The sequence below is a fragment of the Eriocheir sinensis genome, unplaced genomic scaffold, assembly GCF_024679095.1.
Source record: "Eriocheir sinensis breed Jianghai 21 unplaced genomic scaffold, ASM2467909v1 Scaffold626, whole genome shotgun sequence".
NCBI classification, from domain to species: Eukaryota; Metazoa; Arthropoda; class Malacostraca; order Decapoda; family Varunidae; genus Eriocheir; species Eriocheir sinensis.
The window spans coordinates 225,387-249,168 of NW_026111972.1; the positions used below are offsets into that span (position 1 = coordinate 225,387).

At 46.1% G+C, this 23,782-nt stretch overlaps 2 protein-coding genes and 1 long non-coding RNA gene across 5 annotated transcripts; all 3 read left to right on the forward strand.

Moving 5' to 3' along the window:
- Positions 1 to 904: 904 nt before the first annotated feature.
- On the forward strand, positions 905 to 5,850 carry LOC126993515 (uncharacterized). The gene is made up of 5 exons (XM_050852657.1): positions 905 to 1,180; positions 3,028 to 3,139; positions 4,889 to 4,960; positions 5,269 to 5,505; positions 5,747 to 5,850. The coding sequence occupies exons 2-4, from the start codon at positions 3,029 to 3,031 to the stop codon at positions 5,482 to 5,484; spliced, it is 399 nt and encodes a 132-aa protein (XP_050708614.1). The 5' UTR covers positions 905 to 1,180; position 3,028; the 3' UTR covers positions 5,485 to 5,505; positions 5,747 to 5,850.
- A 912-nt stretch (positions 5,851 to 6,762) lies between these two features.
- LOC126993514 (polyamine deacetylase HDAC10-like) lies at positions 6,763 to 8,987 on the forward strand. 3 transcript variants are annotated; one of them, XM_050852654.1, is made up of 3 exons: positions 6,763 to 7,012; positions 7,809 to 7,896; positions 8,620 to 8,987. In XM_050852654.1, exon 3 carries the CDS (start codon positions 8,652 to 8,654, stop codon positions 8,979 to 8,981), a length of 330 nt encoding a protein of 109 aa, XP_050708611.1. In that variant the 5' UTR covers positions 6,763 to 7,012; positions 7,809 to 7,896; positions 8,620 to 8,651; the 3' UTR covers positions 8,982 to 8,987. The 3 variants fall into 3 exon arrangements, with proteins under 3 accessions (XP_050708611.1, XP_050708612.1, XP_050708613.1); XM_050852655.1 differs by lacking the exon at positions 6,763 to 7,012 and having other exon boundaries at positions 7,498 to 7,896; XM_050852656.1 differs by lacking the exons at positions 6,763 to 7,012; positions 7,809 to 7,896 and adding an exon at positions 8,314 to 8,441 and having other exon boundaries at positions 8,643 to 8,987.
- A 5,868-nt stretch (positions 8,988 to 14,855) lies between these two features.
- Positions 14,856 to 22,615, forward strand: LOC126993512 (uncharacterized). Its single transcript, XR_007747862.1, has 3 exons — positions 14,856 to 14,929; positions 15,669 to 15,929; positions 22,442 to 22,615. It is a non-coding gene; the product is annotated as an uncharacterized LOC126993512 (long non-coding RNA).
- Positions 22,616 to 23,782: the final 1,167 nt, after the last annotated feature.

The window sequence follows — 23,782 nt, forward strand, 5'->3', positions numbered from 1 at the left end:
ACTGAAGGCTTTTAGTTGTACGTTTTGATACCGTTGATGAGGATTCACGCCCTGGTCTGCCGCGCAGCAGCGCTCCACAGGGCCGCTAACATTATAACAGTAATATTAGCACCTAAAGTTGTCTTCAATCCTCATATTTTGTTAAGTCGTAGGATTTAGTGAATAGTAAAAGTTCTCTTCTTTTGAAGATTGCCAGACTGTCACTGTTCCACATCCCCCGGATAACTCATTATATAGAGTCAGGGGCACTCTTCAAAAATGCTTGAAACCAGTTCCAGGTTGACCTGGGCTCTCTGAGTCATACCGTTATATCCTGTTTGTATATCAGATAGTAGTGTGTTCAGATATGAAAAACACAGTGGAAAATAACAGGCATGCAAATGACAGAATAAGGAGGGGGGACCGATGTCTCGTCGGGGGACCGATCAGTCTGCAGTAGATGCGGGCCAGCTGGTCCCCCCTTTAAATGGGGCGGGCCAACACGGGTCGGCGCATGCGCAGTAGAGGGGGGAACAGGGGGGAACGTTCAGTCCGCCACAAGGGCAAGGTAAGGTTTGGGGCGTATATAATTGTTCTGCGCGTTGCGGTGCTCATCACCGTTGGTCCCGTTCCCTGAGCCGGTGGTGGTTGAGAGAGTCCAGTAAAAACAAAAAGTGACACACAAAATCAAATAATAGGAGCATAATAGTTTCATCCTCACACTACTCAGAAAAGGAATATGAGCAAGTGTAGCACGATAAGCGTCCCGTTGAAAAAACACAAACATTGGCAGCAGCGACTCGGCAGGAACGACGAACACGGTGACAGGACGGCCAGCACAACCAAGAACTCCTGATAACAACTACCACTGACTCTGGGCTGTGTGGGTCCAACTAGCCCCATAAAACACCCACGAAGAAGAACACGACAGGCAGTGTGTGTGTGTGTGTGTGTGTCATCTCCGTGCAGGGTCGGGCGGCAGACTCACCGCCACACACCCACAGCTTCCTGCCAGACACTCACCACCATGACAGCCTGAACAAGGCCTAGCGGGGCATGCCTAAGCCTAGGTGAAGCTGATCCCACGAGGGGAAGGTAATGATGGAGTGTGTGACCGGCATGGCCAAGACGCCCCCCGGCCCTTGGTGTTCCTCCAGCATCACACCCGCCGCCCCGCGGGGCTGCTGGGCACCTTACTGAGGTGCCTTGTACTACTGCTCAGCTTTTTACATGACCATTCCCTGCAGAAACAGTTAAATGGGTGCCTGCTGTTCCTGTTGAGTGGGTGTTGCATGACACACGCCAGGGGTCAAGGGGGAACAAAGGTAATGCCCCCTAAGAAGGTGGTGTGTTAGATTTGGATATTTCAAACTAACTCACCTGGTTTACTCACCTGGTGGGCTTCCCGACCCCACAGTCCACATGATGACGAGGGGAAGCCAGCACTCTGCTGATGCGCCAGCTCTCAATATTTAATTACATAAACAAAAACAAATACTAATGAAAGAGCTGGATAGTCCATCATATGCAGTCAATTTGTAATGTAATTTATACGATTAGATGTAGAGCTACAGTCCATTTAATGATATTCCAAGAGTTTGTCCCCAAGATGATGAGCTAGTGCTGATTTAAATAGAGGTAGAGACTGGAGGGTGACTAGGGATTCAGGGAGGGAATTCCACAAAGGAATGCCTTTGACACTGAAGGACCTCTTCCTTAGTTCAAGCTGGGTCCTAACATGTGCTATTTAGTGCTGGTGGCCTCTAGTGGGTAGATCAGGAGTTAGAACAAAAAGGTCTGAGGGGGAGATTGCACATTTGTTATGAAAGGTCTGCCGGTAAGGTTGACGGGGACAAAGCCCCACCCAGCAGGTGATGTTAAATTTGAATAGATCTGTTAAGTTTAGTGGTGGGGCGCGGTGCAATAACCTGCACAGTGTTGTTCTTCAGTAAATATCAGCAGTGCAGTGCTCAGTCTTGTGTAATATTGCACTCATGCCGGTGCACAAGTGCAAAATTACTAGTTACACCTGCACAGCTAAATTACCTTGATCTTGATTTATAATACACAGGGTACCCATTCAGGTGCATAACATGCATATTTGTGTTGGCTGTTGGGTGACGGGGGAGCCGGGTGTGCAGGGGAGGGAAGTGAATCAAGTGTAATTGTTAGTGTTGGTGTGTTGTGGTGACAAGTGAGTGTGTATTTGTTTTCTGAATGAGTCTATTGTACCGCAGTCTAAAATCTGTTGAGGAGGCTGTTCCAGTCACACATGGTGCGTGGAAAGTATGAGTGCTTGTATGCGTCATTGTTAGTGTGATATGTTTGGTATTTATGGGTGTGTGTGTTATGAGTACGTTGACTGTTTGCATTGTGTAAGTTTGTGTGTGGGTCAATGTCAGTGTGAGTGTTTGTGATCTTGTATATCAGTGTAAGTCTGTGTGCTTGTCTGCGTATGTGAAGAGGGTCCATGTTTATCTGTTGTTTGATCCGTGTTGTGATGCCAGACGTTCAAGTGTAATTGTTTGTAATGAACCTTGCTGCCTTGGTGTTGATTTGTTCTAGCTTATCAATGTTTCTGTGTGTGTAAGGATCCCACTCCGTGGAGCAGTATTCCAGTGTTGGTCTCACAAGTGTGTCATAAGCTACATAGTGCTTGTGCAAGGTCCTTTCTTGGTTGCAATGCCTACCACTTGTTATTGTATATTATTTTGATAAATTTTGATATGCTTTACAAGGGTATAGATATTGGTTATCATGTCAGGCTTTGATGGGTTTGTATTCACCCTAGAAAACATGGAGTGGCAGCACACGGGGTAATTTTTGATAAATCCCTGTGATCCACTTTGCAATGGTTATAGATATTGGTTATTACCTATCTGTTAGGCATTTATCCCCACAATAATGTGTCCTCAAGGCTCTGTTTTGTGACACTTGAATTTCTACATTTAAAATTATTGAAAATGACCCCATATCAAATACCTTGGGCAAATATTGCCTCTGAAATAAATCTTAACCAGTTGATGAAGGTGAACCTTTGTGTTGCAGGATGACGGAAGACACGCCCCAGAGGAAGACGTCAGCCAGGAATCCCTGCGCGGTCAGCCTCTTGCTGGGGGTGCGGCAGCGGCAGCAACCGATGGCAAGTCTGGAGAAGCAGGTGAGGCAGAGGTTGAGGCTGGGCAGCTCTGGTCTTTGTTAGTAGGTCAGGAAAAGGCAGAGGCCAAGGGAGTGAGAAGCTCTTTTTATTTTTTTCCTTTGTCCAGTTAATGAAGCAGCTCAAGGGGAAAAAAGCCCACTATGCATTGCTCCTGTAAAAGTAGATAGAAGTGAGTGGTCTGGAGAGAGTCAGTTACAGGTGGAGAGGTGTCTTGATATTCCCCTCATGAAAGAGTTCAAGTCATGGGCAGGAGGAAACACAGACAAAGGAAGCTTGTTTGTTCCAGAGTGTACCAGCAAAAGGGATAAAGGAATGCAGACGGTGGTTTACTCCTGCATAAGGGATTTGTATAGCATAGGAATGAGACAGAGTAGAAAGTTGTGTGCAGCTTAGTGTGAATTTTTTCCCCTTCATTACTAGGCGGCATTAGATGTCCAGGCTTGAGGGACAGGAAAAGCAAGATCCCTACAATGCAGTACAGTTTATGTGGCATACCATATTGAAATTGCTACATTTGACACATTTTGTCAGTAAGATACAATCTGATTGACCGATTAGGACCCCAACACACACACACACACACACACACACACACACACACACACACACACACACACACACACACACACACACACACACACCTATGCACAAACCTCAGCATATGATCGGAGGAGGCTAGACTGAACCTGGTGTGCCGTTTGAACCCTAAGCACGACTATTTTCTCTTCTAGTTTGGTCCTGAGTTAGTTATAGTGTTGTGTCTGCTGGTTATGACTCGGCAGTGGGGGATGAAAAGGCAAGTCCTGCTCTCTCAGTCTCTCTCTCTCTTGGCCTAAAGCCTTACTAAAGTCTGTTCTCTTAAGTCAGACCCAAGCTGACAACATAAACCTAAGTGTGTTTGCAAGCTGAGTGCTGACTGGCTGCTGCTGTGGCTTCCAAGTTTTCTTTAACCTCTGTTTGTGTTTATCTCACGCAGCACTTTCTGCTAATATGCACTGTGCTTATGACCACGCTTAGGTTTATGTTGTCAGCTTGGGTCAGAATTAAGTGAACAGACTATAGTTGTGATATATAGGAATTGAGCTACACTTGTGGGCTCTTGTGTATGTGTTAGGTGGAGGTTGTATGTGTGTGTGTGTGTGTGTGTATTTACCTAGTGATATACAGGATGCTTTACGCTGGTCCTGTCTCCAAATTTCAGTTTATCAAGTATAGCTTTAATTCATGAATATTTTTTGCTTGAGCTCAATTTTATCTATTTTCAAGGTCATTCTAAGTCACAATGTATCTGTGTGTGTGTGTGTGTGTTTGTGTCTGCCTCTGCTTGCTTGTCTGGTTTTTGTATGCATTTACTTAGTCATAGTATAGAGGATTTTAACTAAGCTTGTGTTGACCTGCCTCCATATCTGCTTTCATACAACTGTACTTACTTTCATAAATTCATGGATGTTCTCAGCTCTGTCTCCTCATCCAGACACTTGCCAGTGTGAATCACTCAAGCAGGGAAGTCAAGCCCCATAATAATGATGATGATACTACTACTACTATTACTATTAATTAATACTAATACTAGTAATAATAATAAAAGATGGTATATATATTTTATTTTACTGAACTATATCACAAACTTCCCATTATGAACCACTCTTAACAGGGAAGCCAAACACAATAGTAATAATAATAATAATAATAATAATAATAATAATACAGCATATTTATTATACTTTATTTTACCATCTGGCATTTCAGGGTGAGATGGAGGTGTGGCCAGGCCTGTACGCACACCTCACCTCCCAGCTGATGGCCCTGGCGCGGGGCAAGGTGGTGCTGGTGCTGGAGGTGTGGCCAGGCCTGTACGCACACCTCACCTCCCAGCTGATGGCCCTGGCGTGGGGCAAGGTGGTGCTGGTGCTGGAGGTGTGGCCAGGCCTGTACACACCTCACCTCCCAGCTGATGGCCCTGGCGGGGCAAGGTGGTGCTGGTGCTGGAGGTGTGGCCAGGCCTGTACACACACCTCACCTCCCAGCTGATGGCCCTGGCGCGGGGCAAGGTGGCGCTGGTGCTGGAGGTGTGGCCAGGCCTGTACCCACACCTCACCTCCCAGCTGATGGCCCTGGTGCGGGGCAAGGTGGTGCTGGTGCTGGAGGTGTGGCCAGGCCTGTACACACACCTCACCTCCCAGCTGATGGCCCTGGTGCAGGGCAAGGTGGTGCTGGTGCTGGAGGTGTGGCCAGGCCTGTACACACACCTCACCTCCCAGCTGATGGCCCTGGCGCGGGGCAAGGTGGTGCTGGTGCTGGAGGTGACCAGTCTGACCTCACCCAAACATTGTGGCAGGAACTGAGCACCACACATCCACACACTGGTATGCATTCTACCTCCCTATAGAATTCAATTGGGAAAAAAAAATTGACATCACTGAAAACTTGAAAAAAATATTGCACAGAAATCTAAAAAAAGCTTAGACAATTATTATTACATAGCAGGATGATAGTAATATTGATAATAATAATAGTAATAATAATAATAATAATAATAATAATAATAATAATAATAATAATAATAATAATTAGAATGGTAATAAGCAATCCCTGTTGTGTGTGCAGGGTGGGTGTTGCCTGCCGTCCAGGCCAAGAGTGCCGCCCACACCCTCAGTGCCTTGCTGGGCCACCACTGTCCCCCTGCTGGACCCCCTGCAGCCATCACCAAGGTGCCTGATAGCTGTCTGTCTGTCTATATCTTTCTGTATCAATCTGTCCATCTCTGTGCCTGTCTATCTATCTCTGCTTATATCTGTCTTTATCTATCTATCTATCTCAGTCTGTCTATATCCATTTATCTATCTCTCTGTCTGCCTTATCTCTGATGCAGGATTTATTGAACTGTTTTGTTTTAATATTGTTTTTGTCCCTCTTTTTTATGATTATTATTCTCCTTACTTTACTGTCGCTGTCTATTTTAATTTCCCTATCCATGTCTGGTCATTAAGAGGAAGCTGTTTGGGCCTGTAGCATTGTCTTATTTTTCCTTGATGGCCTTTCTTGGATCTCGGAAACAATGTCTTTTTCCTATAGTTAACCTGCTCTTCTTCTCAACATTGACCTTCCTCTCCCTTCCCTGTCCTCCCCAGCCTTCAGGAGACACTGCTGAGCCTGGTGTATGTCCAACGGGCACACTGGCGCTGCTTCCAGTACCAGGGGTCCTTATGCCAGCAGGAGGTGTGGGGCGAGGCTGATCCCAGCACCTTCACCCCGAGCCTCTCCTTCCAAGGCCTGGTGGGTGTCTGGCCCTTACGCCTCCAGACCAGAGACGCCATGCAGCTCCTGACACCACAGACACAGCAGCTCAGGGAGAGGATTGATGAGAAACTGCTGCAGCTGAGGAGGGAAGGTATGTAGGAAGGAAGGGGAGGAGGAGAAAGAGGGAGAGGGAGAGGGAAGGAAGAGAAGAAAGGGAAAAATGGAAAGGAGGGAGGGAAGGAAAGGAAAGGGAAGGCAAAGAGGAAGAGGGAGAGAGAGGGGGGTTGAGAGGGAAAGAAAAGGAAGCAGGGAGGAAGGGAGAGGGAGGCAAAGAAAGGGAAAGGAAGGAGGGGAAAGGAGAGTTAAGGGAAGGGAGGGAGTGAAGGAGATGTGAGGGAGGTTGGGAACATTAGGAAATGCCTTTGTACTGCAGTGGACCAATAATAATGGCTGAGGAGGAGGAGGAGAAGGAAGAGGGAGGGATGTACACCTTTCATAGGAAGCTCAGTCACAGCAAACAGGAGTCACTGAGGAGCTCTGTGCCTTGTCTTCAGAGGCCGTGGTGCTGAGTGAGTCTCCGAGGCTGTCTGGTGTGTGACGAGCAGGTGGAGCAACACGCAGCCTTACGGAAGGGTAAGTGCACTACACACTAAGGTGTTTTTTCATTCACAGACAAAACATAATGAAGATAGTCTAAGTACTCTGATGTACCAGAGGCAGCTCTTGGTACCTGCCAGAGTTTTTACCTCAAGAAGACCAAGTTTCCCTCACATATATATCTACTTGGACCGAATTTCTTGTCCACACCAAACCCACTGAGGCAGCACATGGCATCTTTTTACCAGAGCTTTTACCTCAAAAAGACTCAGAGTTTCCCTCACACATACCATTTATAGAGGACTTCGTGGTGCAGTGGTTAACACACTTGGCTCACAACCGAGAGAGCCCGGGTTCGATTCCTGGGCGTAGTGGAAAAATTTGGGCGGCTTTTCCGATACCCCATGCCCCTGTCCAGCCAGCAGTGAATGGGTACCAGGTATTAATCGGGGGTTGTGTCCCGTCTCCTGTGATCTGTTCCCTTCTCCTATAATTCCTTCCCTTCTGTCTCTCTCTGGCATATGGCCACAGATGTTGCGCCAACCAAACGAAACTTTCCAACTTTCTGCATACCATTTATTTATTTTCACCCAATTCCTTGTTACATATGTCACCCATTCAGGCAGCTTTAATACTCTTTTACCAGAGCTAGAAGACAAAGCTTTCCTCACTTATCTAACCAACACTTAACCACCATAACTTTGACCACACATAACCCCTTGAGGCAGCTTTCTACCCTCGTACTAGAGCAACCTTTTTTACCAGACAAGTTTCCCTCACACCACAACACACAGAGGTACACACTAATTCACCCTCTCCCCCCTACACACAGGGAACATCCAGAGCGGCCAGAGTGCATCCAGCGGGTGTGGGAGATACTGGGGCGTGCCGGGGTGCTGGGGCGAGGCCAGCGGCTGCAGGTGGGTAGTGGGGGCACTGTCTGTATGATGTGTGTGTTCATGTTTATGTCACTGTTCCGTCGTTCACTGTTCAGTTGTTTACTTCTCCTTGTTCGCCTTGCTTAGTATGAGTCTCCCTTCACACCTGCACTGGCTAACACCTGTATAGCCACCCATAGTAAAGCATAGAGGGTATGCAGCTCTCTCTATTCCTTGGACCTGCTTTATAAACTTGATGCAGTGTCAGCCAGTAGGATCAGTTGGGTTGAGTTGAGGCAAAGAAGTTGTTCTCATTGTTGGAATTAGAATTGAGGAGAGAGAGAGAGAGAGAGAGAGAGAGAGAGAGAGAGAGAGAGAGAGAGAGAGAGAGAGAGAGAGAGAGAGAGAGAGATGCAAAACAGATTCTGGATAAAGGAAGGAGAGATGGGAGAGAGTAAATGAGAAATAGAGAGATTTATAGATGATGCCAAAGAGATATTGATAAAGAAAGAGTCTAATCTTAATCTAACCATTTTCTCCCTCCCTCTATCCATCCTTGCACAGCCTCGGTGGCCCAGGGGGAGGAGGTGGAGCTCCCACACAGCCAGGAACATGTGGCCTTCATGTTCAGCCTCGGTGGCCCAGGGGGAGGAGGTGGAGCTCCCACACAGCCAGGAACATGTGGCCTTCATGTTCAGCCTCGGTGGCCCAGGGGGAGGAGGTGGAGCTCCCACACAGCCAGGAACATGTGGCCTTCATGTTCAGCCTCGGTGGCCCAGCGTGAGGAGGTGGAGCTCATGCACAGCCAGGAACACGTGGCCTTCATGTTCAGCCTCCAGGCCCAGGGGGAGGAGGTGGAGCTCCCACACAGCCAGGAACATGTGGCCTTCATGTTCAGCCTCCAGGCCCAGGGGGAGGAGGTGGAGCTCACACACAGCCAGGAACACGTGGCCTTCATGTTCAGCCTCCAGGCCCAGGGGGAGGAGGAGCTGCAGACCATGCAGGAGAACTACAAGTCTGTCTACCTCCACCCCGCCACCAATGCCTGTGCCCTGCTCTCGGCCGGCTCACTGCTGCAGGTACGAGGGGGAGAAAGAAGTACCATAAGTGCATGTAGGAGAGAGTAATGTTGTGTTCACGATGGTAGAGAAAGGAGGTGGAGGAGGAGGAGGTGTGTGAGACAGGAGATGAAAAGGAAAGGCATTGAGTCACTCCTCTAGTCTCTGCTCATGGTTGGGTCTTTAGATTGGAGGAGGAGGAGGAAGGAAAAGGAGGAGAGAAAATTGTAGTAAAAGCCTGTAATAGAAAATAATGCTGTATTGAAATTGGAGGAAGAAGAGGAGAAGGAGAAGGAAAAAAAATTATAGTAAAAGCCTGTATTCTTTTTTTCATTCTGCATTCTATACTTTTTATACACACACTTATATGTACTCTTTTTCTAGTCATAATACACTACCCTCAAGAATGGATTTGGAATTGACAGTAATGAAAGAGGAGGAAAACAATGTAGGAATGATACAGTCTCTTTCCTTGAAGGCCGAGCCAGGGCTGGCATGCGCATCATCCGTCCCCCGGCCACCACGCCGAGCCGGACCGCCCCCACGGCTTCTGCTTCTACAACAACGTGGCCGTCGCCGCCAACAGGCTGGGATGCCAAGGTGGGCGCTGCTTGGCCCTGGCACCACATTAACTCTGCCTTTTATTTTCATCATTATCACTCCTTTGTCAAATATTTCCTTCACATCACCTATTTCTCTTCCTCTCCTTCCTTTATCCTGAATCTGTTTTGCATCACCTGTCTCTCTTATTCCTCCTTCTCTTCCATCTCTCCTTCCCTCTTTTATCTGTAATCTCTTTGGTCTTCTCTATCCCTCTATTCTTCATTCCCTCTCTCCCATCTCCTTCCTTTATCTATCTGGAATCATCTATTTATAGTCCTTCTTTCGTTTATCCCATCTCCTTCTTTTATCAAAAATCTCTCATCTCCTTTTATCATTTTCCTCCTTCTCTCTCCCTTTCTTTATTGTCCTGTGTGTGTGTGTGTGTGTGTGTGTGTGTGTGTGTGAATGTGTTTGTGTGTTGGTGTGAGTGTGTGTATATGTGTGTGTGTGTGTGTGTGTGTGTGTGTGTGTATTTACCTAGTTGTGAAATACAGGAAAAGAGCTGTACTAGGCCCGTGGTGTCCCGTTTCCATAACGCTTCTTATCCAGTTTGGCTTTGAAGTCATGAATCGTTTTTGCACACACAGTCTCCTTGTCAGTCCGTTCCATGTTGTTATGCTTCTGTATGGAAAACTGTATTTCTTGATGTCTCTCCTACAGTCGCTCTTCTTCAATTTCTTACCATTGCCTCTTGTCACACTTCTGTCACGTACCACTAGGTCTTCCCTGTCCAATCCCTCTTGTATCCTGTACAATGCTATTAGGTCCCCTCTCTTCTGCTCTCCAGTGTTGTTAGTCCCAATTTCTCCAGTCTTTCTTCATAAGTATGTTCTCTCAGAGTTTCCGGTAATTTAGTCGCTGCTCTTTGTATTCTTTCCAACTTTATAATTTTTTCTTCAATCTAGGTGACCACACTAATGCTGCATATTCCAGTCTTGGACGTATCATTGATGTTATTAGTTTCTTCACCATTTCTTCATCTAAATATGTAAATGCTACTTCTATGTTTCTAAGAAGATTGTATGTTTCCCCAGTTATCCGATCTATATGCTTTCCAAAGGATAACCTGTTTGTTATTGTCACTCCCAGATCTTTTTCCTCCGTTTTTTTCATGATTCTTTCATTACTGAGAGAGTAGTTCCCCGATATTCGTCTACTGCTCTTACCAAACTCCATCACACTACACTTCTCTGTACTGAATGTCATTTCACATTTTCGTGACCATTTGTTTATTCTGTCGAGATCTTGGCTCAGGGCTACACAGTCTTCTTCATTAGCCACCCTCCTCATTAGTTTAGCATCATCAGCAAACATATTCATATAGCTTGTCACCCCTTCTGTCATGTCGCTTATATATATTGCAAACACTAGTTTCTTCCGTCCACCTTGATTTATTGTTATGTGTGTGTGTGAGTGTGTGCATGTGGGTGTGTGGTGTGATTGTGTGTGTGTATTTACCTTGTTGTATTTACCTAGTTGTAGTTTTACAGGACCTGGGCTTTACGCTCGTGTGGTCCCGTCTGTGTGTATTTACCTAGTTGTATATACCTAGTTGTGACGTACGGGAAAAGAGCTACGCTTGTGCTGTCCCGCCTCCATATCCTCTCTTATCCAACTTTTCCTTAAAAATCATGAATGTTTCTTGCACAAACCACCTCCTCCTCCAGTCTATTCCACAGCTCAATGCTTCTGTTTGGGAAGCTAAACTTTTTTCACATCTCGCCTACACGTGTGTGTGTGTGTGTGTGTGTGTGCATTCTATTGTACTCTCAACACCCATCTCTGTGGCCTGCAGGGTGCTGGTGGTGGTCTGGGATGTGCACCACGGCAGCGGCATCCAGCACGTGTATGTGGCCGAGCCGAGGGTGCTGTACGTGTCCCTCCACTGCCACCACCACGGCCTCTTCTTCCCATCCTCTGAGGACCCAAACTACGACGAGTGGGGACGGGACCTGGCCAAGGCTACAACATTAACATTCCTTGGAACAAGGTGAGGGCCATATCTCTGCTGACGAGACACACACACACACACACAAAAAAAAAAAAAAAAAAAAAAAAAAAAATCATTCAATAAATACCTAAATCAATGAAACATCACATAAATCAAAAAAGTGTTTCGAGGACATTTTTTTTTCATTGCTCTTCTCTGCACCAATAAAAGTATAGCAGGAATTGACTTTTTGTCGCATGCGTGAAGACATAACTTACTACCTCCCAAATGCATGAGTCTTGCTAAAGTGGGTCATTCTGTCTCCTCTTCTCAGGGGAAAGGATGGTGGTGAGCAGGACCTTTTTTAGTGTGTGTGCCTGTGTCAACGCTGGATTTTTTTAGCACACTAGGTCAGCTTTTAGTCTCCACCAGTGTCTGTATTCTCAACGCTTCCACCTCCAACCACGTCAACTGTTTCCAAAGGCCAAAAAAGACTAGCCTGTCCGCCAGGTACAGTACACTGCCCCTAGTAATGCCCACAACGCCTATGGAAGCCCTGTTAAATATGTGTACTTGGGTGCCCAAAGGTTTGAGAATACAGGGCCAGTGTAGGTGTGTAGTAGATGCAGACACTTTGTTATTTTACCTTTGAAGTAGATGATGAAAATGTTCTTGTTTCTTTCCTCTTGCGCATGATCAGTGTATTTATTTTACCCCTGGTCACCCTCTACCAGTCTAGGGGTCACATTCTTAAACATTTCCGCGCCCAAGGTCACCTGTTTGACAAGGCGTTCATGATAGTTGTGGGCATTTCCAGGAGTAGTTTTATGGCCCTGGTGGTGGTTTGACCCTTCCTCTGTACTGTGAACCTAAAAAAACATGCAGCAGAGCCCAACTGGTCTCCTTTTTGGCCTCTGGAAATAGTTGATGTGAAGGGGTGGAAGCTTCTGACAATTCTGACCTATAGGTGTTTAGTAGATGCAGAGACTGTTGTTCTACCTTTCAGGTAGATAAAAATGTTCTTGTTTCTATACTCCTGTGCATGTTCAGTATTTTTTTGCCCCTGGTCACCCTCTACCAGTCTAGGGGTCATATGCTCAAACATTTCTACGCCCAAGGTCACCTATTTAATGATTGAGGCGTTCACAGGAGCTGTGGGCATTTCCAGGAGTAGTTTTATGGTCCTGGTGGTGGTTTGACCCTTCCTCTGTACTGTGAACCTAAACAACACGCATCAGAACCCGACTGGTCTCCTTTTTGGCCTCTGGAAATAGTTGATGTGAAGGGCGGAGGCGTTTGACAGTTCCGACCTAGGTGTGTAGCAGAGGCAGAGACTTTTTCTACCTTTCACGTAGATAACTATGTTCTAGTTTCCTTTCTCTTGTGCATGTTTGATATTTTTTGCACCTGGTCACACTTTACCCTTCCAGATGTTGAGTAATGGTCACAAAATGGTTTGCTCGTAGAATCTTTCCAATAGGGAGGGAGAGGTCAAAATTTTCTTGTTTTCCCTGTGTTATAATGTTCAGTCTATTAAATTTTCATAAGCAGAATGGGTCTTCTTCTATACCACTGCATTCCTCTGACTCTGTGTCCTATTTATTTGTTGAACATTTCACATATTAGCCCATCCGCTGCGACTGGCATGGATTTGGCTTTCACAGTTAGCCTGGTAACATACACTCCCATGTCTTTCTTTGCCTGTGGTGGATAGTAGAGTGTTTCCCATGTGGTATTAGTGTGCTGTCCCTTCACTGTTAGCCTGGTAACATACACTCCCATGTCTTTCTCTGCCTGTGTGGTGGATAGTGGAGTGTTTCCCATGTGGTATTGGTGTGGTAGATATCCCCTCCGAGGGTGCAGGACTTTACATTTTTCTTCATTGCATTGTAGCAGACATTTTCGTTCCACTCCTGTAGCTTGGTGAGGTCTGTCTTCTGGCTGGAAATCTGCAGCCAAGGGGTTAACAAGTGTGCTGCACCTTCATGGGACCAAGTTTCCCTTGACCCTTTTTTGGAATTACTTTTACACAGACATTGTTGCAGTTTGAGAATGCTGCTCACTGGTCGCTTGCTTCATGTCCTACTCTCTGACCCTCACCGGACCTGCCTTTGACCTGAGAGCTCTTCATGTCCAAATACTATGCCTAGAGAGATAGATAGAGAGACAGATAGATAGTGTGATAGGTAGGTACTCCCAGTTATCTCCTGACATTTGCTGTATTACCTTTCATGAATTGATAAGTTTATCTGTACTGTGTTCATTGACCTGGTAGTGAAGATGTCAGATGGAGTCTTTCAATGCTGCATCTTTTAAGGTTAATCAGATGATGACAACTATGAGCCAGGTGCCCAGAGTTTGTTTTTTCCCAAATAAATGAACAGCTATTTCGAGAGAGGTTGTTTCCCTCAAGAGACAGGAACCGTTCAGGAAAAGGGAGAGAAGGAAGAGAGAGAGGAAAGAAATGCAATGCAGTTTTCTTACTGTGAGACAAACAGAATAAATGGACATAACAACAGCATCACCAAGGTTGTATTAAGGGGAGGTAAATAGATAGAGTCCATCCTTTCTCCCCCAAAAAATACATAGACACATTACATGGACCAGGAGCAATTTTGGCACATTATTTTACTTATCCATAATTGCCTAAGTGGCCAAAAGAGAGATCAGTTTCAGAAGGAGAGGTGTCTTGATTGTTCTAAATACCTATTCAAACACAAGTTAACCAACTTGAAATAGTGCTCCAGCCCTCACTTGGAAAGAAAGGAAGGAAGGAAGGAAAAGGAGGCCTGGAAAGATGGTAGGAAGGAGGAGGAGAAAGAGGAATAATTAAATGGAGAAAGAAGGGAAGAGTCCAAGGAAATTTAAGGAAAGAAGGAATGATAAAAAGGAAACTAGGCTGGCAGAGAGAGAGAGAGAGAGAGAGAGAGAGAGAGAGAGAGAGAGAGAGAGAGAGAGAGAGAGAGAGAGAGAGAGAGAGAGAGAGAGATAAACCCTTGATTCAGCTATTTTGCCATCCTGTGTCTTTCCTCCCAGCTACAAATCAGAAAATTGACCCTCGAGTGCTAAGTCCTCTGAGTATTTTTCTCCCCACACTGGTGCCGAAGTATTGCATTTTCATTCATTCACAATTACCTGACACTTTTTTCTTTTCCTGTTATGATTCCCAGTGATCAGTGTCTAGATCCACACGGCTCTGTCCAGCACATGAAGGTTCACCCTGCTATCCAAGCTCCCAATGCAAGAATCAGTTATGGTCCTCAGCTCTGGTATTTCATCGTCCAGTGTCCTCCCTCCCAGCCACAGTTCAGGAGGAAGAAGTCGTGTTTACTAAAGCCACAGTGTTTTTCTTGTGTTGTTTCAGAGTGGCATGGGTGACGCAGAGGCTTTCACTCAGGTGGTGCTGCCTTTGGCCTACCAGTTCAACCCACAGCTGGTCCTGGTCACTGACAGCCTTGATGCTGGTGCGGGGACCCACTTGGAGGTTGGTGGATGGTGTCACTATCTGTATGACTACCTGCTGCTGCCTCTTTCTCTTTTTCTGTCACTATCTGCTCAGTTCAGTTCAGTTCTCTCTCCATAATTATATTTTCAGTTCATGGTCGGGAGTTTTGGCTTCATAACAGCACTCCCTGGTGCACTCCTTCACTGTTTGGGTTTCTTGTTTTCCTCTCTTTATTCCTTTAGTGTTCTTTCTTATCCAAAATTTCTCTGTTGTTCTTTTTGCTTTTTTTATTTATTTATTTATTTATTTTTATCTGCCTTAATAACACATCTTCAGGGGCTGCCATGTGTATGCAATGAAGCATTTTGTAGTCTCCTTATATTGTATCCTGGTGTATTGTCATCTCAGACCATTGCATTCCATAGTGAAGAACTCCCTTCCTCTTCCTCACCCCCATTCCTCCCTTCATGCATCTCATACCTAAAGTAACACACCCTAACCATTGCATTCCATATTAAAGAACTCCCTTCCTCTTCCTCACCCCCTTTCCTCCCTTCATGCATCTCATACCTAAAGTAACACAGCCTAACCATTGCATTCCATATTAAAGAACTCCCTTCCTCTTCCTCACCCCCATTCCTCCTTCATGCATCTCATACCTAAAGTAACACACCCTAACCATTGCATTCCATATTAAAGGACTCCCTTTCTCTTCCTCCTCCCTTATTCCTCCCTCCATGCATCTCATACCTAAAGTAACAGCCTCACACACTCCCAGGTTGCTGCGTGAGTCCCGATTGCTTTGGACATATGATGGCCCTTCTGTCTGGCCTGGCCAAGGGCCGCATGGTTCTGGCACTGGAGGGCGGCTTCAACCTCACCACCATCAGCTGCTGCATGACGCTGTGTGCCAAGGCCTTGCTGGGGGACCCGCTGCCCCCCCCTTGAGCCCCAGCTGGTGCCCAACAAGAGTGCCGTGCAGACCATCAATGACGTCATCCGTACCCACAGCCGCTACTGGCTGGCGCTCTGCTTCACGGTGAGTGTGGGGGTCTTTAATCCGACCACTGCAATTGGCACGGAGTTGGCCTTCACTGGTAGCCTGGTAGCATACAGTCCCAGGTCTTTCTCTGCCTCTGTGGTGATAGTGGAGTGTTTCCCATGTGGTATTGGTGTGCTGGATATCCCCTCCCAAGGTGCAGGACTTTACATTTTTGTTCAGTGAATTGTAGCAGATATTTTTTGTTCCATTGCTGTAGCTTGGTGAGGTCTTCTTGTAAGAAATCCACAGTCAAGGGGTTAAGGGGCAGGACTGGTGAAAGTTATCCCTCATGTCCTGCTGGTGTGTTCTGTGCCTGGTAGTGTTGTCAGTACATAATATAGAAAGCTGCCTCATTTCCAGAACTATATATTGGACATGTATTAGTTAGATCTCTCAAAACATTTCTTCAGTTCTCAGTGGCAATAGATATTGTTGTTGTCAGACAGTAAGAAGCAAAACACATTATCCTCTCTATGTTTTGCAGTCTTTTCTTGTAGTTTGAGTCCTTGTGGTGCCTGACCCAGGGCAAGGTTACTTTCTTTACTGTCCTCACACTGCTCCTTGCCTCCTTGGAGCAGAGTCAGGGAGAGGTTGTCTACATCTAGCATCAGTATAACAGTCTTGGTGATTAGTAGAAGATAATTAGAAAAGTACACGAGACTTACCTTAGGTCAGTTGAGGTGTACTTATAATTTTGCGAAGCAAATCGCCTCGGCTGGTTGGAAGCCTTCACATGAGAAAGCTTCACGCGCCGCCGCCAGATCAGACTTTGACATGTACGAACGCCCACATGAAATAAAGGGTATCTGGTCGTGTGATTAGTAGCGTAATTAGTAGTGTAATTAGTAGCGAAGGGTGGGAGAGGAGGGCATGTGAAGGCTTCCAACCAGCCGAGGCGATTTGCTTCGCAAAATTATAAGTACACCTCAACTGACCTAAGGTAAGTCTCGTCTAATTTTACTTCATCAAATCGCCGTTCGGCTGAATGAATCCACCACATGAGGCTTTGAAGCCATGTGGGTGTCGTACCGTATGTGTATCGTGAATTTTGGGGAATAATAACCTTATTGGAAACAGATAACACCATATTGACCTTGCAAGTACATGTATGAGCATGTACATATAACAAAATGACAACTTGACCTGTTGAGGACTATGCAATTGGAACAATTTGTAGTAATCCATCATCCCCAAATAAAACCATAAAAATATTAATCCGCTGTCACTATGACTCCCAGTAGTCTCTGTAACCCGGGCTCACCAGTACCTTGTGTAAACATAACATATTTATTAATGTATGTACATCAAGATTTGCATGTAACATGTAAACATAATCTTAACCTAACTTTGAGGCCCACAAAAGCAGCTGCATTAGAGTCAAACATGGGCATCCAAGCTGCTGTCCGCTGATGTACTTATTCCAACACTGCCTCCTGAAATGCATCTGTCCCTGTGACAATGTGCTTGTCATAATAAGTTGCAAAGGTGGTTTCCCTTGACCATCCTGCTTTTGCCATTATGCATTCAAGTGGTACAGCCATAGCTTTGGCTTTTGATGCTGCGGCTGGCCTCACACTACCTGCTGTGAAAGTGTTGGTGTTTACCCCAGACATATTAAGCATAGTTCTAAGCCAACGTGCAATAGTGTCTTTAGACACTGCTTTATGTGGTTTGATGAAACTTATGAATAATTTAATGTCATTGAGTTGAGTGATTTGTCGGTGTTCTTGTGTGGCTTTAATGTAGCATTGCAAGGTTTCACACACGCATAAACTGGCGTCCTTTGGATAAGCCTGAAACTTAATGCTACGAATGTTGTAGCTAGGCCTACCCTGCTTAAGAATTCCCCCCAAAGGCACTGAAATGAAGTCATCTCCTATAGTAATGCCATTTAATACCAGCAAGTGTAACGTCTGTACTCTGGCAGCTTGTGTCAGTGCCATCAACATCACGAGTTTTAATTTGACTTCTTTAAGTGACAGGTTTTTTCAGTGGGTACATCGTTCTCAGTTTCTGCAAAACGGGCTTAACATCCCAAGTGTCTGTGTACCTGGGTTTGGTTGGTCTCAAATTGAACACCCCTCTCATAAAGCGGATCACCAGAGGGTGGACCCCTGCCCTACAGCCATTGACTACAATTCCCAATGAAGATAGAGCACCTCTTGCTGTGTTGATACTGTCATAGCCCACGTTCCGGTGGAATGTTTCCGTTAAAAAGTTTATTATTTCTGGTGCAGTGGGATTAACGGGATCGATATCCCGTCTATGACAAAACTGGGCCCACCTTCTGATGTGTGGCCTGTACTGCTTCTCTGTGCCAGGTTTCCAGGATGCCATAACGGTTTCTGCGCCCTCTGCAGATACGCCCTGTTCTCGTAGGGATTCCCTGATAGAAGGCACGCCATGAGTCTCGTGTGTTTCAATAGCGGGTGAGGTTCTGCCGTAGATGGGTGCGTCAGCACATCCTTCCCCATGATCAGACGAGAGTGATCGACCAGCAACTGGAGGAGAGTGCCCATCCAAGGCTGCGAAGTCCATAGTGGCACCACCATCCACCCTTTCGCTACCTCTGCTTTTAGCTTTTGCAGGCACCTAGTAATTAATGAAAACGGAGGAAAGATGTAACAAAGTTGAAACTGTGTCCATATAAATGAGAACGCATCAAAATATTTTGCCTCTGGGTCTGGTTTCCACGAACAGAACGTGCTTACTTGCTTATTAATTCTAGAGGCAAACAGATCAATGGAAGGAGTACCAAACACTTGAGATAACTCCCTGAAGATGTTTTCACCCAGTTTCCATTCGCGTCTGTCATTAATTTTACGAGAAGCTATGTCTGCAATAACGTTGTCTTTGCCTGGTATGTGCGAACATATGATCCACGAGTTGTTTCCCACACACCAGTCCCAACTTTCAATAGATATGTTGTTGCAAGTTTGCGATTTAGAACCCCCCATTTCGTTGACATACGATATGGCAGTGGTGTTGTCACAGAAAACCTTTATGTGCCTGTCTCGTGAGTTCAAGTGTGAATGTTTGCAGTGTCAGGAGAATGGCTTTGAGCTCGAGAGCATTTATGTGTAAATGTTTTCCTCCCTTGACCAATTACCACTCACTGTCTGTTGGTCTAGGTGACCACCCCAGCCTGAGCGAGATGCATCCGTGTACAATTCAATATCTGGTCCTGTTCTGAAAATTTGTCTGTCCTGAATTGAAACGTTATTTATCCACCAATTCAAATCTTCTCTCATGTCATTAGTGATAGTCATTTTCCTGTTAAAGTCACCTTTCTCTTCCTTTAAGGCAGCAATCTTTGCTGCTTCTAATTTCCTGTAATGAAGCTTACCGAGTTCCACTGCTGGGGTGGCAGCTACAAGCATGCCTATCACTCTAGCTACCCCTCTGATGGTGTGTCGTTCCTTGCTCAGAAGGGCCTTACAACCTTGTGTTACTTTATCCAGCCTGCGTTCAGGCAAGTAAATTTTCATACTCTCCGTGTCAATAACATTACCCAAGTACTCTATGCACTTTGTAGGAATCAGGACAGATTTCACTTCATTAATGTAGAACCCCAAACTCCTCAACAAAGTGATTGTATCATTTATGCTTTCAAGACAACCTGACCTTGTACTGTGAATGATAAGCGTGTCATCAATAAAACTGGTGATCCTGTAACCCTTCTTTCTTAAGGTAGCAAAGACAGGTTTCATTAATTTGGTGAACAGTCGTGGCCCCTCTGAAATTCCATTTGGCAAACATGTAAATTTGTAAACAGTACCGTGCCAGGTGAAACAAAGAAATTTTTGTTGTTCCTCTGCAACCTTCACTGAGTAATAAGCATGCCTAAGGTCCACTGAAGCCAAACAGTCACCCGCATGAATAAGTTTGATTGCCTGCTCAAAATTCTCCATTTCGAAATGTTTGTATGGGATGTGTAAGTTTAACTCTTTCAAATTAAGCACAAGTCTGTATTCACCATTTGGCTTCTTCCTTAAGAATATGGGGGAAATAATTTGATCGTCAGTCCTTTGAGTAACCTGAATGACCTTGAGTTGCAAGAGCTTGCGAATTTCCTTAGAAATGCATTGTTGCTGTTCCTTATTAAATGGGTATTCAACCTCTTTAAAGTAAAGATGTTCTATGTCCTCTACACTGATATTAAGGTGGCAATGCTGAACAATGTCCAAAACAAATGGGTCTTGTGTAAATTTCTGCCACTCAGAAACAAAATAGTGCAGTCTACCTGCTTCAAAGTCCTTACTTGCCTCAATTACTGATGAGCCTTGTGCCCCCGGCCTTTCGCGTTTTTTGGATTCGTATCCTGCCTCGCCTGTGCAGGTCGTTGATTGCCCCTGTAGCCTGTCCTCGGCAAACCATAAGGCTGGAACCTGGATGAGAAGCTCCTGTTTGGTGCTTTACTCCAAGAACTCCTCGTCCTCCCCCCAGGGAATCGCCAGGCCAAAGAAGACTTCTTGGTGGTAATCTTGTGCTTAAGCTTCTCCGCGTCTTCAATATTCTTGGCCGACTGTGACACGTCATCTCCAAAGAGGAAGCGGGTCATAGGCACCCTGTCTGAGCAAAGGCGCGAGTACTTACGGTTTATCTCCCGTTTCATGACCAGCCGCCTTGCTAGGTTGTTCCTGTGGTTTGCATGGCCCAACAAAGCCAGTGCGCCATTAATCATTCCGACCTCGCGAGCCACCTCAGCGTTCCCCTCATCAGAAGCTACCTTGTCAAGTACCAAGAGGGATTTTGTAATAATGGTCGCCGCTCTCAGGATGTCCTTGTTGACTTCTTTTAGGCGACTGTCTGCCGTCCTAGCATCTACTCTGAGGGCTTCAAACACCTGCGTGTTACATTCCACAGGTGCGAGTGCGTGACAGTTGGCCGGCCTCTTCACAATGTCGTCCTCACAGATGTCCTTGTAGTCCTCCTCCCTCATGCCGTTGTCGAACACGTAATTCACCATGTCCGCAACCTGTGTGTCAATATCCTCTGATACCAACTCCTGTGGACCAAAAGATTTGGCCCCCAGCATGAATACTACTGCCTGGGGCAAACACACTAATCTCACCATCCTCACTGCCTGAATCCAAAACCCTGAGAAAGAGCCAGGAGGAGGAGACAGAGGACGGCACGCATCACGTGATGTACCCGCACCCTCGTTCACCACAGGAGCCACACGAGGGGCAGGCTGCCTGTCCTCCTCTAGCTTGTTCACCCCACCTCGTAGCTCCGAAATGGCCTCCAAAACCATGTTCCTGGGGGCAGGTGGGGACGGGGGCGCAGCTGGCCGAGCACGCCTGTGGGGCCGAAGTGGTTTATGGGCACCGATCAGCTGATACGAGCGCCCGCTACCACCATGACTGTTACCAGGAGCATGTGGCCTCATCTCGTCCTGCGACGATCCCGAGCCCCCTGAGGCAAGGTATGGTTCACCTCGCCTCGACTCCGAACGTGGCCGTGGGGACACCTGTTGAGGGCCCCCAGCTACCCGGGACTGATCAGACATGGCCGGCGGCCGGCGCAGCCTGCCGCGACAACACAACACAAATAAGTCGCCTTGCAGCCCACACAATATTGTAGAAACAGCCACTTGCAAGGCCCTGCCCGCTCCTAACATAGGATGACGGGCAGGAGGCTCTGTACCTGCGTAACAAGCACGTGGCCTATTGGTTGAGTTGAAAACCAGGACGGAGCCCTGCTGACGTCCTTCCGGCGTGGCAACGGTGAAGCAACTGATCTGGCGGCGGCGCGTGAAGCTTTCTCATGTGGAGGATTCCTCCAGCCGAACGGCGATTTGATGAAGTAAAATAGAAGGAATAGAAGGTTTATTTTGATTTATATTAGTTTTTTTCATAATATCTCTTCTTCCTTCTCCTCCTCCTCTCTCTCATTCTTCCTCCCTCTCTCTTCCTTTCTTCCTCCCTTTCCCTCTCCTCTCTCTCTGCCTTCATTACATTCTTCACCCATTCCTCCTCTCCTCTCCCCTCCAGGATTTATACCTCCTCCAAATCTCTCCTTATATTAGAATCGCTTCTCTTTCCTTCCCTCCCTCCTCTCCTCCTTCTCCCTCTCCCTCCCACTCTCTCTTCCATTCCCTTCTTTATCCACCTTTTCCCTTCTCTTTCCTTCCCTCCCTCCTCTCCTCCTTCTCCCTCTCCCTCCCACTCTCTCTTCCATTCCCTTCTTTATCCACCTTTTCTCTTCTCTCCTTCCCTCCCTCCTCTCCCTCCCACTCTCTCTTCCATTCTCTTCTTTATCCACCTTTTCCCTCTTTCCTTCCCTCCCTCCTCCTCCTCCTTCTCCCTCTCCCTCCCACTCTCGCGTCCATACACTTATTTATCCAACTTTTCCTTCTTTCTCTCCACCACTCTTTACTTCTCTCTCCTCCCTCACTCTGTCTCCCTTGGTCCACTCTGTTCTCTCTCTCTCCTTCCCTCCATGCCTCCCTCTCCTTCCTCCTCCTCTTCTAGATTTGGATAGTAATATGTTTTAATGTATTGCAGAAAGAAGAAGAAGAAAAGAAGAGAAGGAGAGGGTATATGTCTGTGTGTGTGTTATATGGACAAAATTTAAACTGATTTCTTTCAACATATATTTTATTATTATTATTGAAAGACAAACTTTTCTTCTTCACTTCCTCCTTCTTCTTCTTCTCTTTCATCTTCTTCTTCTTCATCTTTTGTCGGGGTTCTGATAGGAAGAGAAATAATAATAATAATGAGAAAGAATTAGCTCTATAGAGAAAGAGGGGGGGGGACCCATATATGTGTCTGTGGGGGTTGTCAACATACTGTGGGGGTCATCCTGTGGATCCTGAGAGAGAGAGAGAGAGAGAGAGAGAGAGAGAGAGAGAGAGAGAGAGAGAGAGAGAGAGAGAGAGAGAGAGAGAGAGAGAGAGAGAGAGAGAGAGAGAGAGAGAGAGAGAGCACAGCCTTCTGTCTCTTTCTCTTCCTTCTCTTTATTCTTTCTCTCTTTCTACTACTACTACTACATTTCCTCAGTAGTTAGTCAGTCACTGTGTGTGTTTGTGTGTGTGTATCTCAATCTCAGAAGTGCCTCCATCTGTCCCTGCTCTGGCACTCTCACTCTTCAATTCCTCTTCTTCTATCTCTTTAAATCTTCACTTATATACCCATGCAGTCTTCTCCTCTTCCTTCTTCTTCTCACTTTCCCTGACAGTCCCTCTCTCAAGCCTTCCCTCATACACTCTCTTCACAAACCCATTCTCATCACGTGTCCAAACTATATCGGCACAGCACACAACACTCCTTTTGCTGCCACACCCACACCATACTGCTCATACACGCTTCATTCTGTCTCATCCGAACACACCACACACACCTCTTGTATAACACCTTTCCACTGCATGTATATCCCCTTGCTCTGCTGCGTGTCATGTACAGTACTTGGCTAAAGCTGTTTCTTGATCCCCTCTTGGCCTCTGTGCTCACACTTCTTCCCTTCCTAACTCTGCCCTTTGCTGCTCTCTTCCTGACCTCACCTCCCTGTGCATCTGGCCGCCCTAAACTCATCTATATTCCTGCACTATTCACTTCTCTCCCTCCCACGTTCCCATTCATTACAGTCTATTTATCTCCTCATTCCCTCTCACTAGCACTCCATCTCTCCACTTCTTGCTACAATTGTCACTTTTCTCCCCTATTTCTCTCCCATTTATCCTGGTGTGTGTGTATGTGTGTGTTCCTCCTGTAATATTAAAATAATGTAAGAATGCTCAATAAAAATAAATTAAAAATATATATTACTATTATTATTATCATTAGACCCAAGAAGGAGAAAAAGGGATAGAGAGGAAGGAAGAGGAGGAGGAGGGAGGGAGAGGA

Excerpts from the sequence above, each read along its gene's own strand:
- LOC126993514 (XM_050852654.1), top strand. The coding sequence starts at position 8,652 with ATGCACAGCCAGGAACACGTGGCCTTCATGTTCAGCCTCCAGGCCCAG.
- LOC126993515 (XM_050852657.1), top strand. The coding sequence starts at position 3,029 with ATGACGGAAGACACGCCCCAGAGGAAGACGTCAGCCAGGAATCCCTGC. Across the intron at positions 3,140-4,888 it reads TGGCAAGTCTGGAGAAGCAG|GGTGAGATGGAGGTGTGGCC; the intron begins GTGAGGCAGAGG and ends CTGGCATTTCAG. Across the intron at positions 4,961-5,268 it reads TGGCCCTGGCGCGGGGCAAG|GTGGTGCTGGTGCTGGAGGT; the intron begins GTGGTGCTGGTG and ends GTGCGGGGCAAG.